Consider the following 17,535-nt stretch of genomic DNA (forward strand, 5'->3'; position numbering starts at 1 on the left):
AATCCCAGACCAGGGAAAAACAGCAGAGTTAGACAATGCATCCACCCATCTGTTAACCTTCCTATAACCTGAACACTGATTCTATTCACTGTAGCTGTTTCAAGCTCCATTACTTCTACACCATCACCAAAAGCTCTCCCTTCCCCTCCCCATCCCCTTATTCCTTGCCCCTCTATAGTGAAAAGATTTCTGATAATGGTAACAAATTTAATATCCGCCCCCCTCATTATGCTTTACTAGTTGGGTATCACCTTGAGTAATATCTTTGAAATTCAAATAGTTCCCTTTATAGAGTTTTCCTCATGAATGCTGCTTCCATGGCCAGCTTGCCCAAGGATGTAAAACAGTTTGGAAATGACACAGCCAACGAAAGCCTCTATTTTCAGTGACCTCTCTAAGCTCTTTCAGGGATCAGAAGGAGAACTGGGCCTTCTGTTGGTTGTTTTGGCATTGTGGTGGTCAAAGACAATTTAAGGTGCATGAATGAAATGCTGGAAATGAATCATAGATAAGAAGGTGAGGATGTGCTCTTGGAGTATTGGGGAAACCCCAGGTACGAGACATTTGCTCTTCCCAGTACGCATTGCCACTGGAAATTTTTACAACCCCTGGAGGACATGCTGGGAGAGTTCAGAGGAAGGCTTTCACCCCTGAGCACATACTGAAGTTTGTGGAAGGGATGTGTGCCACCTAGCTCCTTAAATGTGATCGATTATAGGGTTTTGTGGGACCTATTCTGGGTCACAGAATTACTTGAGAGTTGGCCAAGAAATTAAGTAGTGGTGGGTGAGAAGTGCAGGGTTAGTGGGAAGTGCTGTTTCTTAGTTAATATAAAGTTAAATGCTGCCATGGGGAACATGTTAGGGTGGGTTTTGAATAAAGCTTCATCATTCCAGACTTCAGTGAAGAGTTGTTGACATTAAGGAGGAAAGAGGAGGTAGGTTGGTGAGAGAGATGAGAGGAGTTCCTTTGAGGTGCCTTTGAGGGCGGTAGAAGAAAGTAAATTGATCTGATCAATGGGTTTCTCTTCTCAGAGGGAGTAGGACAAATAACAGTGACATGCACTTGGCAAAACTGAACTGTCCACAGAGTGAGAGCACATAATCAGGAGGGTTGGTGGTGGTTTGAATTCTAAGGGCAGAGGACTCAGGCACCTGTGAGAGTCAGCACAAGTCTGCCTATTGCATTGTGTTCAAGCCCTTGGCAGATATAAAATGCAGCATATGTACAGGATGTGTTCCCAACTGGAGGGTGGTGGGAAAATTTACCTGAGTACCTGGAACTGTGAAAGGGGAACCTAAGGAAGATTTACTGTATTCAGCAATTGCCTTACAAGGCGATCCTGGGACTCCTGCTGCTTCTTTGCTAAATTCCGAATGATAATGTAAGAGTGCCACCTGCTGTAAAAACTTCTAGCAGCTATATCTCTGGGGAAACTCATTCTGGTTTTAGGGTAGATGACCTAAGGGAGAAACCAAACTCATAGTTGAAAATTCTGCCAGTTAACGGTCAATGTTATGTTATTGCCTACTGGGCCCAGAAATGACTTCACCTTTGGCTTCTTCTCTCTCCTTGATTTATGACTGTTTCTCTGCAGAACCTCACAGTATCGTCTCTCCTTCCCACCCATTCTTTCCAGTAACAGACCGGTCTAAATTCTCTGACTCGGGTCCCCCCTCCCAAACATTATAGGGGCTTTCCCTTACACCCCTCTGACTGTCCCCCTCCTCACCTACCAATCAAAAGTGTGATCTGTGTTCTAAAGGCATGAGCATCACCAGGGGGCTGGTCAGAAATGTGAAATCTCTGCTCCTCCCCCACCACACCTGCTGAGTCAGAATCTGAATTTTAACAATAGCTCAGTCTGAGAAGCTGCAGGAGAGTGTCTCTCCCTCTGTCTCCAGAGTAGAACAGAGAAGGTAATGATAGGAAAAATTTGTTCCTATCTGTCTCTCCTCCTTCTCCCTTCACTCTGGGGTGGAAATCACTCTGAGGTCCATTTCGAGTGGAACTGAAAGTATTTCGTAGTTTGTACTCTATAGTTCCTCACCAACCACTGCCTTCCATGACATCACTCAGAGCTATACATAGTACACATGCTAATTTCTGATGACATGGGGAAGATTTAGCTCAGGGTCTAGGCAGCTTCAGGCGTCCCTTGTGATGACTCCACATCTTAGGTCACCCAGCTACTGAACTCACTGGGACTCCATTGGTGGGTATGCATCGAGATTCTCTCCCTTGCCCAGGACTTGGTTAATAGAAAAGGTCTGGGTCTAGTCATAACTGGTTGCTATGATGATGTCAGGAGCTAGGCATACAAGATCCATCTAGACACCTCCCTAATCAGATAGACAAGTTTGTTCCTTAGCAATATACTGTTTGAATGTCACACAAAAACTGTAGTCTTCTAACCTTATGAGATCTCTGACTACACCTGGGACTTCAGTCTTCCCTGGCCACTACCCCACATGCACGTCTTAGACATTCAAGAACCATCTTTTTCTCATGTTACTATGGTTATCTGTACTCATAGATTTTTCTTCTTTTACTAAACTTCCTTCAAATCTCATTCCATTGTAATAAACTCCTCTGCATCTTCAGCCTCTCCATCAAATGTTTCCCCCAAGGTTATGCTTTCATTGAAATCTGGCCCTACCTAAAGGACACCCTTTGTCCTCAGTCACTGCTTGTTTTAGCACACTTCACAAGGAACTTGAGCAACAACATCCTTCCCATTTTGAGGTGCCCACCTCTCTCACTGCTTTTAGCTACTAATCATTTGTCATTACTTCTTTGTTCACTGAAGATTTTGGCAGTAGTTGTAAGGTTCTTCTTTCCAACCAACCATTACTATCAATTTGAGCTACTTCAGCATGGATAAGTTCACCAACAACCTGGCTTCAAAGTTCTTTGGGCTTTTCCATTTCAAAAATCTCTATCCACAGGCTAGTTCAGCAGCTCCTCTCCCATGACATAACCCTGAACCTTTTCACCAAGAACAGCTCTGCCCCTAAAATCTTAAACCTCAATGTACCTATCTCTGTCTGCAAGATATCTTCCTCCAAGATTTGCTCTTTATTACTCCACCAACATTTGTTCTTTTACTTCATCAAGACCTCAGCTCTATCCAGTTTAGACCCTGTAGCGCAGTGCTTTCCAAAAGGCTTCTCTGCAACGATGGAAATGTTCTATATTTGTGCTGATCAACAGGATGGTCACCAGCCACTGTAGCCATTGCAGAATTCATCTGAAGAACACTTTCCTTTTGATCTACCTGCCTGTTCTTACAACTATATGTTTGAGCAATACTGGAGGAAATTATTCAATTGTTCAGACTGATGATATTGCAAATCTGTTCCTGTCCCATTTAATTTGTTCTGTGAGCTGGTTACCCTGCTTACTACCCTCTCCCTTCCTCCTGGCAGTTACTTCAGCAATTCCCTTTGCTACTGCTTTTAGTTTCTTTTTCTCTTATAGTCAAACTCCCTGAGAGAGTAAGTAGCAATTGCTGCCTCCATCCCTAGCCTCTGTCCCCCACCTCTGTGCCAAAACTTCCCTCTCAAAGGTTGTCATTGACTTCCCACCAGTGCCAAATTCAGAGCTCTTTTCAGGCATGTTATTTGACCACTCTGTTGAATGTCACAGTGTTGGCCTATCTCCTTCTGGAAACTCTCTTCCTTCCCATTCTCTGACCTCCTTGTCAGTTTTCTCTGATCACTCCTTAAATGCTGATTATCTCAAGTGCCTGTTCTTGATCTTCTCCTTACTCTCCACTCTCTCTGGTTTTTCTCTCCTATCCCCATGGATTCAACTGCAAACTGTAAGCTAATAATTCACAGATGCTTATTTCCAGCCAATCACTTTCACTGAGTTCCAGATATCCATATTCAACCGTCTGCTGGGTACTGCTGTTTATATAGCAGCAGATACTCTCTTCCTCCCCTGTCTCCATCTCAAAGAAAGGTTCCCCCACTTGCTGCTGTCAGTACTGATCTGAATCATCTGTAGAAAATGCCCCAGAGAGGGTCTGCACAGATGTGGCTGAGGAGATGTAGAACTGTGATAACCAAAGCCGAGCTCTAATATAGGTAAGGGAAGGGTGAGGAGACAGTATGAAGCCAAGAACCGGGCAACCAGAGAAAAAGGGACTTGTATTTAGCCAGAGATCTTGGAGACATTATCTTTTAGGTATGACAAAGACTCTTTGCTTGATCAAAATGTATTCAGGCTCCTGACCCACTCCTCTGCCCATCCGTGCACATCCTTGTAAAACCCAGTTTTAGCAAGAACCCTGCTAAGCACCCAGTTTACCCAGAATCCCCAGCCTTGCTACCTGATTATGCCTGAATCTAATCAGGTTCCTTATCCTCTACCATCCCCCAGGGGGTGTCTGATTACCTTGGCCTGGCCTTAGCAAGAATCCTGTTAAGTGGGTTTGGGCAGAATCCCTCCTATCCTTGTTTCCCCTTAGTAATCTTCCATCCACCGACTGCCCCCCACCCTGCCCCCACCTTACTCCTTGGTTATAAATTCCCACCTGCCCATGCTATGTTTGGAGTTGAGCCAAATATCTCTCCCTCACTGTAAAATCCCTTTGCAGTGGTCCATATGCCTATCTCAATAGCACCTCCACCCCTTGGATAGTCTTCTTTACCGTGCTTTAAGAAGTGTCATCTAATTTTTTCTTTAACAGTAAACTAAAGAGAGAGCCTCTGTTGTAGAGCAGGTATGGTTTTTCAGCAGTTTTCATGGCCTACATGATATTTCTGTTAAAACTAGCTTTGCTTTTATTTCAAGTTTAACATGTATCCTATTATCTTTATAAATATATAATTATATATATTTATATATTATACATAATATCTGTATATATTTTGTAAAATTATAAAAGTATACTATATGTTTGATGAAATATGATCTATTAAGGTTTATGAAGCATCACATAGGGTAAAATGGAAAACACATCATTACACGTTAAAATAAAACAACCCAGCTCCTTCAAAGTACAAGCCATCAGGCTATACTACCCCTAAGCCCTCACGGCTGTTGTTGTTCATCTTCCTCCTAGGTGCCCTTTATTCACTGAAGATCTGAGTACCTGGCTTGCTGCAGCCAACTTCTCCTGCCTTCTCCTTCACTGACCCTGTCTAGGTGCTTTCAGCTTCATGTGCACAGTGCCGAGCCTCTCATTTTCTTGTGCTTTTCCTCTCCAGTGGTCTTGTTGTCCACTCTGCCTCAGCCATCTCCTCCTTGGACCAGACCCCAGAACAAAGTGCTCCTTCTTTATCTCCCAAAAACTCTCAATATCAAGCACCTCACCTTATTACCACCACCTCCCATCTTTTCATTTCATCCCTCTCCTGCCACCACTCCATCAGTTCTTCTGCCTCACTGAGATAGATTATGAATTGGAATATTTTTCACTGGGTCTACAGATACTAATCTTGGCCAAGCCTCCATTACCATTTGATTGGATAATTGCAATTGCCTCCTAATTGCCCACTTTCATCCTTGCCCCAAGTCTGGTTCCTCAAGCCAAAACCATCCTTTAAAATATATCTCAGATGACATAATTCTCCTGCTCAGAATTCCCAGATGACTTCCCACCACACTGAAAATTAAATCCAAATCCTTTTCCATCACACTGAGAACTAAATCCAACATCCTTCCCTGGCCTACAAGGTCTTAAGTAATCTGGTCCCTGGTACTTTTCAAACCTCTTTCCCTCACTTACTCAGCTCCAGTCACATTGGCTTCCTTGTCATTCCTCCAAAAGGTAGGCACACTCTATCTCAAGGCCTTTTCTCATATTAATCCCTCTGCCTAGAAGACTCTTCCTCCATCCAGTCTCATAGTTATTTTTTCACTTGAATAAGTCTCTCATAAAATGTTACCACCTCGGGAGATTTCTCTGACCATCTTATTGAAGATAGCATCCTTGTCACTCCTTATTCCTTACATTGACTTATTTTTTATCAGAGTACTTATCATGACCTGACATGATGTGGTATGTTGGTTATTGTCTGTTTCTCCTGAGTAATCTAACTTCTAGTTAAAAACCTATGTTGATTTTTTTTTAGTCCTGACCCTAGGCAATTATAAAGGTTTAACCTAGCAGGCTTCCTGGGGGAAAACTGTCCTCCCCACACCAGACTTAGTGCACAGCCCATGCACAGCAGTATCTGACGGGAGCCATGGTCAAAACTCAAAATCTGTAGCCAGTCATGCTCATTCACATATTTACATTCATAGTCCAGGCACCTTCATTCCTAGATATCTTTATCTGAGGCCTCTAGTAGAGGTCTTCTTCCAGGTGCCTCTGCTGAGGCCTCCTTATGTTGGGGAGGAGCGAGAGCCTTGAAGACACTTTTCTTCATGATGACTCATTATGTCCGCCCCTAGCCCTTCCCCTCATCTTTCTTCCCTACCCCCCTACCTCAGGGTCCACAACACTGCTGGCATCTTTTGTTCTGGGCTCCCTCAACAATGAGAGGGAAACCCCCCATCTATGCTGATCCACCTGACCCTTGGTTGGCATGCTGTACAAAGAAGTAAAAATGTGGAAGAACAGATTAAGAGTCATGAACAGTTAGTCTGAGAAGCTCTAGAGTTTCTTGAGAAGAGAATGGAGGGAATGGTAGATAAATAATAGTTGAAGAGATAGACTGTGAATATTCAAATTGAGCAGGACATGAGTGGTCAGATCAAAAGTGAATACCAAGCAAGATAAATGAAAATAAATACCACCTAGAAATATTGTGGTAAAGCTGCTAAACATAAAGCATAAAATATTTTTTCAAACTTACAAGCTCATTCTTTAAAAACTGGAGAAAGAATACCTATAAAACAATGACAATTAGATTTAAGCTCCTTAGCAACTGAAGAAGACAGTGGGGCCATAACTTCTAAATAAAAAAACACACACACATGCACACACACACAAAATAAAGCAAATTACATCTTCAATTCAATGGACTAATGTAATTTCAAAAATTCTAAAAGTGAAAATCATTTAGAAACTTTAGAAAATATGTATGAAACAGTGTTGAGTAAAACATATTCAGAAATTGCATATATATTATGATCATAACTATGTATAACTATTTTTACTCTCTTGCCTGTTGTTTTATAGTAAGAACAGAAAAGTGATTTTTAAATGGAGAACGGTGACCGGGTGATGGGTATTAAGGAGGGCACGTGTTGGGATGAGCACTGGGTGTTATACACAACTAATGATTTGTTGAACACTACAACAAAAACTTATGATGTACTATATGTTGGCTAACTGAACATAATGAAATAAATAAATAAATAAATAAATGGAGAAATGAGTTGAATACTTTTTAATAAAGACATCTATAAGAAGAAATGAAGGAAAGTGAAAATGAAACCAAGAGTGGATAAATACTCTTAGAGGGTGTTAAAATTGTTTTTATAGTTTTGAGGTCCTGGAACTTGGCCCTGTGTCCTGGCATATAAGAAGGGTCACCTCTGTGGAATAGATAAGCTCTAGAGGTAAAAATCTTGCCTATATAGTAAGGGCTAGAAGTGTTTGTTTTTGTTTCCATAAATCTCAACAGTCCTGGGGTAGGGGGGTGGCAAAATCCAGAGTTACATATTCTGGAAATGATATTAAGATCTCTCACAAAGGGAAAAATGAACTACAGTCTATCAAACTCTTGCTCCTTTTTGAAGTAGTCTATCTACCGTTGCAGCCTCTGTATTCCCTAATCAAATGGAGCAGGACATGAGTCCTCAGATCAAAAGTGCGTTCATTCTAAGTACCATTCTAAGTACCAATCTAAGTACCAAGATAAATGAAAATAAGCCCACACCTAGAAAAAGTCTCTGTTCCCAGTTTCATTCTTGCTTCTAAACAACCCTAAATTTATCCTATTCAGTGACTGTCTTCCACTAAATGATCAGGGCTGACAGCCCATACTCTTTGGAACTTATTAAGCACTCTACTAGAATGATTAATTACTTTGGGGGTAAGATACTCCCTACTGGGTAGCATACATGTATTTCGAAAGACCCTGAAACAGTAGCTTACCACAAAGGAGTGACTCCGATAGGAGAACTATTAGGCTTCATGACAATTCCTTGGGAATTTTGGAATGAAGTCTGAATTATCTGTTCACCTCCAGGGGGTGATTTTAGTAACCACTATCAACAGTAGCAGGAAATAGGAGTAAAAGTAACCATATAAATATAATACCCATGCAGTCATCCACTAGGAACCTGCAAAAATCTGGGGGGAAACAGCGGACCTTTCCATAAGATGTGGAATGAGGGTTTGAGCTAATTTTATGTAAATTTTAAAGTGAAGAAAGATTTTCAGCGACACTCTGGGTACATTTATTGAACTAGAGGTATTGGTCAAGAGAAATGGGAAGCACTATGGCCCAGAGAACCCCCAGACTGAAAGAGTCAAACTAGAAAGTCATCAAAAGTCAAACTAGAAAGGAATTTCCTTCGGACGTGTGGACTAGTGATTTTCCAAATTCCACTCTGGCCCCAGCTTTAGAGAGTTACAGAGGTGCTGGGCTAGCAGCAAACAGAACTCGACGGTTAAAGGTGCCACTGCAAGTTGCACTTAGAAATTCCTTTACCTTTGTAAATACAAAGCACAAATCGTAACCTAATTCAGCAAAGCCCTCCTGCCCTTTTCAGTCTTAAACTCTCATCCAGTTTTCACCTCAAGGGCAGGGGCAGCAACTATGATGTCTAAGTTCCCTGACTGGGGGAGGACACAGAACCTATGGGAGAGAGGAAAAACAGAATTATTTTGCTGCACTGTTTTATCTCTGCCATCAAATAAATTATTCAGCCCTGCATTTTTGCTGAGGATTAACTGGGCCAATTGTGTCTCCTTTCTTCCCTTGGGTGCCTGCCTATGGCCAGGTCAGTGCTCACCAGCCCAGTACGCAGAGGGATATGTCCTGAGAAGAAAGATACAATCCAAGTTGATTCTTTTCCTTCGTTAAAAAAGAATGGTATCTGTTTTGTTGTTTTTCTTGTTGTTGCTGTTTTAATAGCATGGGAAGTGTTGACAATGTGATATTCTAATCTGGTATCACCATTTCCTATCTCAGGTTTGACATTTATACTGACAAATATATAATCACTGATTCTTTTCCTGCCATAAAACTTAAGCAGTTACCGTTTGGGGAGGTTATTTTTAAGGTTTCAATATTGGTAATTCTCTTTTATGAGGCCGAGAAGTATCCAGGCAGGGTACTTTGAAACTTCAAAGGCAAGGCAAGGGCAAAAGTGACATCTGGACTCAGTTGTGATAAGGCTTCTCAGCTTTATTCTCACTTTCAGTGTGCAGAGTCAGAAAGTTTGGGGGAAAATGGTATCAGACTTTCCTAAAAATTTGTTTCTAGGCCATTTTTCTTCATTTTTTTCCCAAGTCAAAAGAGCTAGGCTGGTCACTGCAGTGAGAAAGGTGGGGGCCCAAACATTAGGTATGGTACCAGATGAGGTACTGGCTGTAGGGAAGGTGATGGACGTGCTCGTGAGGAGCTTGTGAACTTGGCTGAGGCATAAGTGACATTATCTACCAAAGTTGTTTGGGTCTCCACAGAACAAATCCTACCACTTATGAATAGTTCATGAGCAAGAGTCGGAAGAAGCAGTATAATGTCAAGGTTAAGGGAACAGATGCTGAATCTCCACTGCGTGGGGTGAATCTAAGCTCTGCCACTCCTTAGCTATGCTGATCTTAGACATATTACTTAACCTCTCTGGGCTTTAGTTTCCACATCTATAAGCAAGGTATTGTGATGTTTAAATAAGTTATCCTTTATAAAACGCTTAGAACAGTACTTGGCACAAAGTAGGTGCTATATCTAAGTATTTGTCAAGTAAATAGAATAGGAAGTAGAATGGGAAGGGCTTTCTGCTGGATAACGTTCTCCAGAGCCCTGTCCTACCCCCTTCCTCACACATACAGTTTGCCTCCCCAAGAGCTACAGTTAGCAGGTTATTGACCCTGGGGAGTAGAAGCTTCTGTTCTGACAGAACAGACACTCCATTAGTGGAGTGGTCAGTTAGCACATCTATATACCTCACGCTCATGGACTCAGCAAGCTCCAAGGGGCTAAGTAGAAAATAGAAATCACAAAAGGCCCGTCCCAATCAGCATCAATCGGAAGGGGCATCTCTCCCTAGAGCCTTGACTCCTTGCCACACACAGCAGGACAGTGGCCGAGGGCCTGGTGCGTAGCCATCTGGAGGAGGTGAACTCGTGGGCAGGCCAGTCAGTCAGTGGCAGCCTGCCTGCTGCCGTGGCCAAGCTCACGCTCACACCCCGCCCACCCCACGTGCCCCATATCAAGACTGGGATGGCTTCTCTCTCAGTACTGAGGGTGGGGACGATGTGCAGCAGAAAGGGGCAGCGGGAGAGTTGAAACTAAAGGCGCCCAGTCACAGGATGTGTGGCAGGAACCTTGGCCAACCCCAGGTTATACATGAAGAAACTGAAACTCAGGGAGGAGCAGCAAACAGGGAACATCTGAGTTTTGTGAGGCTGACCTTTCTAAAACTTCTTTTTTTGGGTGTGTGTGTGGAGTACTCTTTAAGAGACAGAATATGGAATTCAAATACAAAATGCCCGTGGCCACTACAGTGCCACCCAGCAGGAGAATGTGATGGAGGGAAAAGTCACAGTGGAAAGACACATGGTCTCAACTATTGTGGCTAAAATAGCATACTTATGAAGATTTTGCCAAAGAATAAGACATGTGACCTCACTGCTAGGGCCCCTAATGGAGGCTTGGAGGGGACTTTGGGAAGGGCTTGTGTAAGTGAGAAACCCTGAAGCTCAGCTTCATTCACTTTATGGTGAGTCAGCCGCTGCACCTAGCTGACGGTCACTGAAGTAGGGAGCAGGAGGGCTGGGGTTCTTGATCCTCCCAGTAAGCAGGGGCAACTGTGATCTATGGGCCTCAACTGGTAGGGAAGGCTGTGGAGGAGGAGAGGACAGTAGGGAATATGGAAACCAATGCTCCCCAACGGAAGGCTTTTAGAAGCCCGTCAGCTGTTTTCTAAAAGCCCGAGAATATCAGGAATGGGAACAGAGAAGACCAGAAGGAAGGATGTGTGGAGCAAAAGAGTTAAGCCTCAGGGGTGTCAGAGCAGGGGCCTTCCCCTAGCTCCCTGGGCGCTGCTGGACAGACCAGTCTACCCTACTTTGTGCATCCAGTACCATGGGAGTAAGATGGCAAAGGGGTGGTGCACCATCCCAGGCTAGACCTGCCCTCAGCTGAGATACGAGTTCTCTATCATGATGCTTCTTTCTTCTCCAGGAAAGTCTTTTTTTTTTTTTTTGCATGTGGTATTATGCAAAACTGGATAAAAATAAATAAAACCCACCAAGTCTCAGGCCTAGGCTTGCATGGCCAGTTCATTGGGAGATATAGAAGGATTCTAGGACTTTATAAAGCCAAAAGGTTCTTACCAGAGAGCAGGAGGGCCATCACAAGGAGAGTGTTACTCAGTCCCATAGTGCTAGAGTTAAAAAAAGAAAAGATAAAACTTGATTAGAAAATGACTAAAAACCAAAACATGACAAGTGAAGCTTGGGAATCACTTAGGCCCATGCGTGTAGCAGAGACCATGCTATGTGTTCACCAAGGCCATTTCCTTCTCCTTCTAGCTCCACAGATCCGCCCTACATCCCAGCCTCCCCTGCAGTTAGGTGGGCTATGTGATTGGGTTCTGGCCAATGGAAGGGTGGGCAAAAAAAGACTCGTGTTACTTCCAGACCTGCCACTAAAGCCTCTTTCTCTTTCCTCCCTCTACTGCCTTCTTGGATGCAGAGAATTCAGAGGAGTCCAAGCCCCTAGAGGATGGCAAAGCCTCACTATGAAAGGAAGCTGGATTGGTGAACAAATTAATAAAGCAGCTCTTTCTACCCTAAAGTGATCCATACTGGACTGTGACATGAGCAAACTTTTATTGTGTCAAGCTAATGAAATTTGGGGGATTGTTTATTGGAAGAGCGAGCTTACTTATCTTGACCAAGACAATGGGTATGATGGGACAAATGGAGAGTATTTATGTTTAGAAATCAACTTGCCTTTGGTTTCCCTGTGATTCTCAAACTTTACTGTGCATAAAAATCATTTGGAAGATCATGTTAAAGCCATTATCTGGGCCTTGTCCACAGAGATTCTGATTTAGTAGACTCAGTGAAACCCATGTCAACAAACTCACGGGTGATACTGTGCTGCTGGCTTAAGGACCCCACTTTGAGAACATGATAAGCCAAGGAAAACAGCAGGCATTGCTTTATAACTTCTATCCCTTCTTCCTTTCCATCCCTCCCTCTCTCCCTCCCTCCCTCCCTCCCTCTTCTCTCACCCACTTACTCCAACTTAGACCAAAAAGCCTGGAGAGTGGCTTACAGGGGAGCACAGAATAAGGGAGCATGACCAAAAATAGAAACAGCTAAAAAGCAAACCAAATGCAAGAATATGAAGTGGAGCCTGGTATAAGTTCCATGCTAAATGTTTACCATTTAGAAATCTGCCCACCCTGCGTGGTTCAGGTCACAATTTTGGCCTATATCTTTTTAACAACCAAAGTGAAAATGAAAACCTAATCAGTGAATTAACTTACAGATCTGTCCATTAGGATAAAACAAACCAATGCTCAGGAGAAGATGCACAACAATTTGTGATCCAATAGCAGAAATTTCTTCCTCGGGGGTGATTTGTCTAGAAGTCATTCCTGATCCCTTTGGGCTCTGCTAGATACCTTTTCTCCCTACTCCCATAGCACTTGGCACAGAGTTTTGGGCTAAAAGCGTCTGTTAGGTTTCTTCCCTTCTAGACTATAACCTCTTTTTTTAGTTAAAAATTTTTGAATAGATCATACCTGCACATGGTACTAAATTTAAAAGGTACAGGTGATAAATCGTGGAAAGCAAGTCTTTCTTCCAACCCTGTGCCCTAGCTATCAAGTTTTCCCCCGAAGACATGACTGGAGAAACCACTGTTACCTGTTAACAGCTTCTTGCCTCTACTTGCAGTTATTTTAGGCAAAACAAAATGAAAAACATAGACCAATATTTTTTTTCATTTTATTTTTAAACACAAATGGTAGCAATTTATACACAATTTTGCACACATGCCACTACCTTAGAGATTGTTCTGTATCCACATGTACTGAGTATCTTCATTCTAACAGTTGCATATTCTGTTGTATTCTATTGAATGACAATAATTTATTTTACCAGCCTCTATCAATGGACATTTAGCTGTTTCCAATATTCTGCTGCAATGAAAAACCTTGATCACATGCCAAAACACTTATGTGGGAATAAGCTATCTTCCTAGAAGTAGAAATGGCTTGACCAAAGGGTCAAAGGGTAATTGCAGTTTTTCATTGTGGTAAAATACACATAACATAAAATTTACCATCTTACTCATTTTTTAAGTGTACAGTGGTATTAACTACATTGTTGTGCAACCGTCACCACTATCCATGTCTAGAACTCTTCATCTTGCAAAACTGAAACTCCCTACTTACTAAACACTTAACTCCCTGTTCTCTCCTCCACCCAGGCCCTGGAAAGCACCATTCCACCTCCTGTCTCCATGAATTTAAGTACTTAGCTACCTCTTATAAATGGAATGAACTTGTCTTTTTGTGATTGGCTTATTTCACTTAGCATAATTTATTTGAGGTTCATCCATGTTGTAGCATGTGTCAGAATTTCCTTCATTTTTAAACCTGAGTAACATCCCCACTGTATATATATGCCACATTTTATTTATCCATCCATCTGTTGATGGATATTTGAGTTGCTTCCACCTTTTGGCTGTTGTGATAATGCTGCTGTGAACATGGATGTACAAATAGCTCTTTGAGGCCCTGCTTTCATTTCTTTTGGGTGTATAATCAGAAGTGGAATTGCTGGATCATAGGGTAATTCTATTTTTAATTTTTGAGGAACTGACATACTGTTTTCCACAGCAGCTGCATAATTTTTTAATCCCATTAACAGTGCACAATTGCCCTGTTGCAATTTCTCCACATCTTTGTCAACACCTGTTATTTTTTTTCCTTATGGTATCCGTCCTAACAGATGCGAGGTGGTGCTCACTGTAATTTTAAAATGAATTTCTTTTATTATGAGATTGAACATCTTTTCAAATGTATAAGATAACCTTTCTTTTTCTTTTTCTTTTTTAGAGAGAGGAAGAGACAGATGGGGGAGTGGCAGAGGGAGAGGGAGAGAGAGAATCCCAAGCAGGCTCCACGCATAGGGTGGAGCCAGACTCAGGCTTGATCTCACAACCCTGAGATCATGACCTGAGATGAAATCAAAAGCTGGACGCTCAACTGACTGAGTCACCTGCGCCCCAAGAGATAACATTTCTTGTTCCATGTACTGTCCATACATTTCTTCTACCTACTTTTAATTTGAGTCTCTGGACTTTTTACAAATTTTTCTTAATTTGTAGGAGCTCTTTAATCTTTAAAAAATTAGTGTTAATTAGTAACTACTTAGAAAGGTAGTGCTTTGTGACAATGAGTTACACATATATTCAGTTGCTGAAGCACATAGTAGGTGTTCAGTATATGAACCTCACACTTGTTCCTGATTATTCTCTTCCTCCCTTCTAATGATTTCAATAGGTTACAGAGCTTGGGCATTAACTCTTGGGCCAAAGCTGACAGCACTCAGTGGTAAAGCCTGGAAAGAGGGTGCTCTATTTGATTCCTGTGCACTTCCTCATACTAAGTCACCACCAGCATCCTGTTTGTCATAGACTCTGAGGACTGAGAATCCTTTGAATCTGAACTTCCATCTAATATAGGAATCTCCCATTGTTTGCAAACCCCCCAAATCAGCATGCTTACCTAACCAAAGATTTGTTATTCCTTGGGGTGATGTACTGAACAGGGACACAAAATCAAATTATATTTCACTATAAATTTAACAAATCACCTTTAATTCAAATTATTACATGAATCAGTATGGCCCACGATATCTTGGACAAACGGTCCCTATAATTCATGCACTTGGGAAAGAAGCACTGGGTATGACAAGGAAATCAATACCATTTTAACTTCTCTATTTGGAAATCCTCTCTTCCCCTGAGCAAGAAACTGCCTCTCTGTAACTTCCTTTTCTTAATACTGGTGTCATTCTCTGGAGCTTCTGGCAAAGCCCTTTAAGAATTTGGGGACAGAGATCACATTCCTCCTCAAAATCCTGGCCCAGCAAGGAGCTTTCTAGTAAACTTTACTAACATTAATTTGAAGATTGGACACTGTCCTGGGCAACACCTTGGACACTTCATTTGTCAGAGACCCTAATAAAATATGGTGCTAAAATACTTGAGATTGACATGGTCCTCTATACCCCATGTGAAGAATTTCTCTCAACTCTAGCCATGGCATATGTGTGAAGATGGGGGCTTGGGTTAGGAAACTAGTTTCTTCAATGTTGTTGGCTCTGAAGAAGAGCAGAAATGTCACTGTTCCCTCAGGAATGAACGCTCAACCACAACCACGAGTCATTGCTTTCTCCAGAGGGCCTGAGTAGAAACTCTGGCTTTTGAAGGGAGGGAGCAAAAAGGGGAATGGGAGAGGAAAGAACCTAAGAATTTACGGGGGGATTCTCTGAGAAGAGATTTCTGTCAGCTGTGTTCAGAATAAGGTCTGTATGTGGGTGAACTGGCCAAAAACCTGAAGCAAGTAGCCTCCATGTACCTGAAGGTTCACTACAGAAACCAAAAAGCACCCACTGTACAGCACTTTTCCTTATTATATACGCCTGGCCCATCATAGACTGTGAGTGAGAGGCAGCTGAATGACTAGTTACACTCTTATCCCTCACGACAAAGTGGGATTACTTACCCCCCACATTACAGATGAAGAAATGGAGCCTCAGAGAGGTTAAGGAACTTGCCCTAGCCACCCAGTAGTAAATGATAGAGTTGAGGTTTAAACCCACACAGCTTCATTGTTCTTTTTAACACTGGGATAGTTCCTTTAAAAGTTCCAGCTAGTTTCAGACTGGGCTGTGGGAGCAAGAAGATAGGATTCTGATTCTACCTACTCCACTCTTAAGGTAGCCAGGGAGCAGCACGTCCCAAAGGCCAGGTGTGAGGGTGGCTCCTGGGATCAGAGGGCTCCTGGGATCGGAGGGCACATTCATGGGAAAGAGGCTGCGTTGGGGGCAGGAGGAGTCAAAGCGTCCCTCCCTATCAGGAGAGTTTCTGTCCTAAGCCTCCATTCATTCCACAAATATTACTTGAGCACCCTTTATGTGCCAGGCAGAGAATGCTCCTCTCCACTCCAGCACTGGACAGGTTATCAGTTTTCTAGCATGGACCTAGCTCCAGGCACACATTAGTGGATTTCAACAAGTCTCACCTAGAAGAACTCTGGGGAAATACGTGTATTCGGGCAGGAAGAGAAGGGGATAAAGAAGGGATCTTTTGTGTCTCAGATCTGAAGGAAACTGTGGGATCTAGTTCAGGCACCAGACGGTATGAAGGGATGTGGGGTGGGGGTGGGCAGCCTGAGGGTGGGATGGGGTGCAGATACTGTGACACAGGAAGGGACAGAAGAATTCAAGGTAGAAGTTGGGGATCAAGAATTCAAGGTAGATCTGAAACAAATAATACAATATATGTTTAAAAGAAGAAGAAGAAGAAGATAGCAGGAGGGGAAGAATGAAGGGGGGGAAATCGGAGCGGGAGACGAACATGAGAGACGATGGACTCTGAGAAACAAACTGAGGGTTCTAGAGGGGAGGGGGGTGGGGGGATGGGTTAGCCCGGTGATGGGTATTAAAGAGGGCACGCTCTGCATGGAGTGCTGGGTGTTATACACAAACAATGAATCATGGATCACTACATCAAAAATTAATAATGTAATGTATGGTGACTAACATAACAATAAAAAAATTTAAAAAAAGAATTCAAGGTAGAAAAATGGTCCCTGTTTCACAACTTTGTCTAGAATACTAGTGGGGATCAGGGGATCCAGAAAAAGTGCTAAGTTTGCTGGTGTCTTAGGAAAATTGTTCATTGAGACCAGCTCCCATGCAAGCATTGACTGAATTTACTCAGTGACAGGCTTGTTCTACAGGTTGTGGGGGAAATAAGGATATGCGGGCCTTGCTCCCTCACCCAGTACTAAGAAGAACGATAGGGTGTACACATATAACTACAATTTAAGCTGTAGGATCAGTGTGGAAGGTGGCAATGCATATCTCCTCCTGACACACTTAGGAGCTCTTGCTTCAAGCAAAGCAGGAGATGATGCTACAGCCCCCAAGGAGGGAGGATTAGGTCAGCCTCAGCCCATTGCTCAGGGCCTTCTGTCAGTTCATCCTGTCACTGGACAAGCCAGGCTTGCTGGGCTGGCCTTGTGAGTGAGGTCTGGGAGGACCACAAGCTGCCCGGGGCTTTGGCTTGCCTCTGGTTGACATGGCATGAATTACTTCTCAGAGCACCAGAACCCGAAGCTATACTGTTAGAGCAGCTACCATTGCCTTTGAGG

General features: G+C 42.8%; 1 protein-coding gene across 5 annotated transcripts in view; it reads right to left on the bottom strand.

The window, feature by feature from the left end:
- Positions 1 to 17,535, bottom strand: part of CD86 (CD86 molecule) — a 65,664-nt gene that overhangs the window by 19,734 nt on the left and 28,395 nt on the right. For 4 of the 5 annotated variants that reach the window (XM_027587760.1, XM_027587761.1, XM_027587762.1 and 1 more), the window contains exon 2: positions 11,468 to 11,517. In XM_027587760.1, the coding sequence (XP_027443561.1) occupies positions 11,468 to 11,517 (50 nt within the window). Of the gene's footprint in view, positions 1 to 8,615; positions 8,742 to 11,467; positions 11,518 to 17,535 lie in introns of those variants that run through there. The other variant, XM_027587763.1, reaches the window with a different exon arrangement.

This window comes from Zalophus californianus, chromosome 1 (assembly GCF_009762305.2).
Source record: "Zalophus californianus isolate mZalCal1 chromosome 1, mZalCal1.pri.v2, whole genome shotgun sequence".
NCBI classification, from domain to species: Eukaryota; Metazoa; Chordata; class Mammalia; order Carnivora; family Otariidae; genus Zalophus; species Zalophus californianus.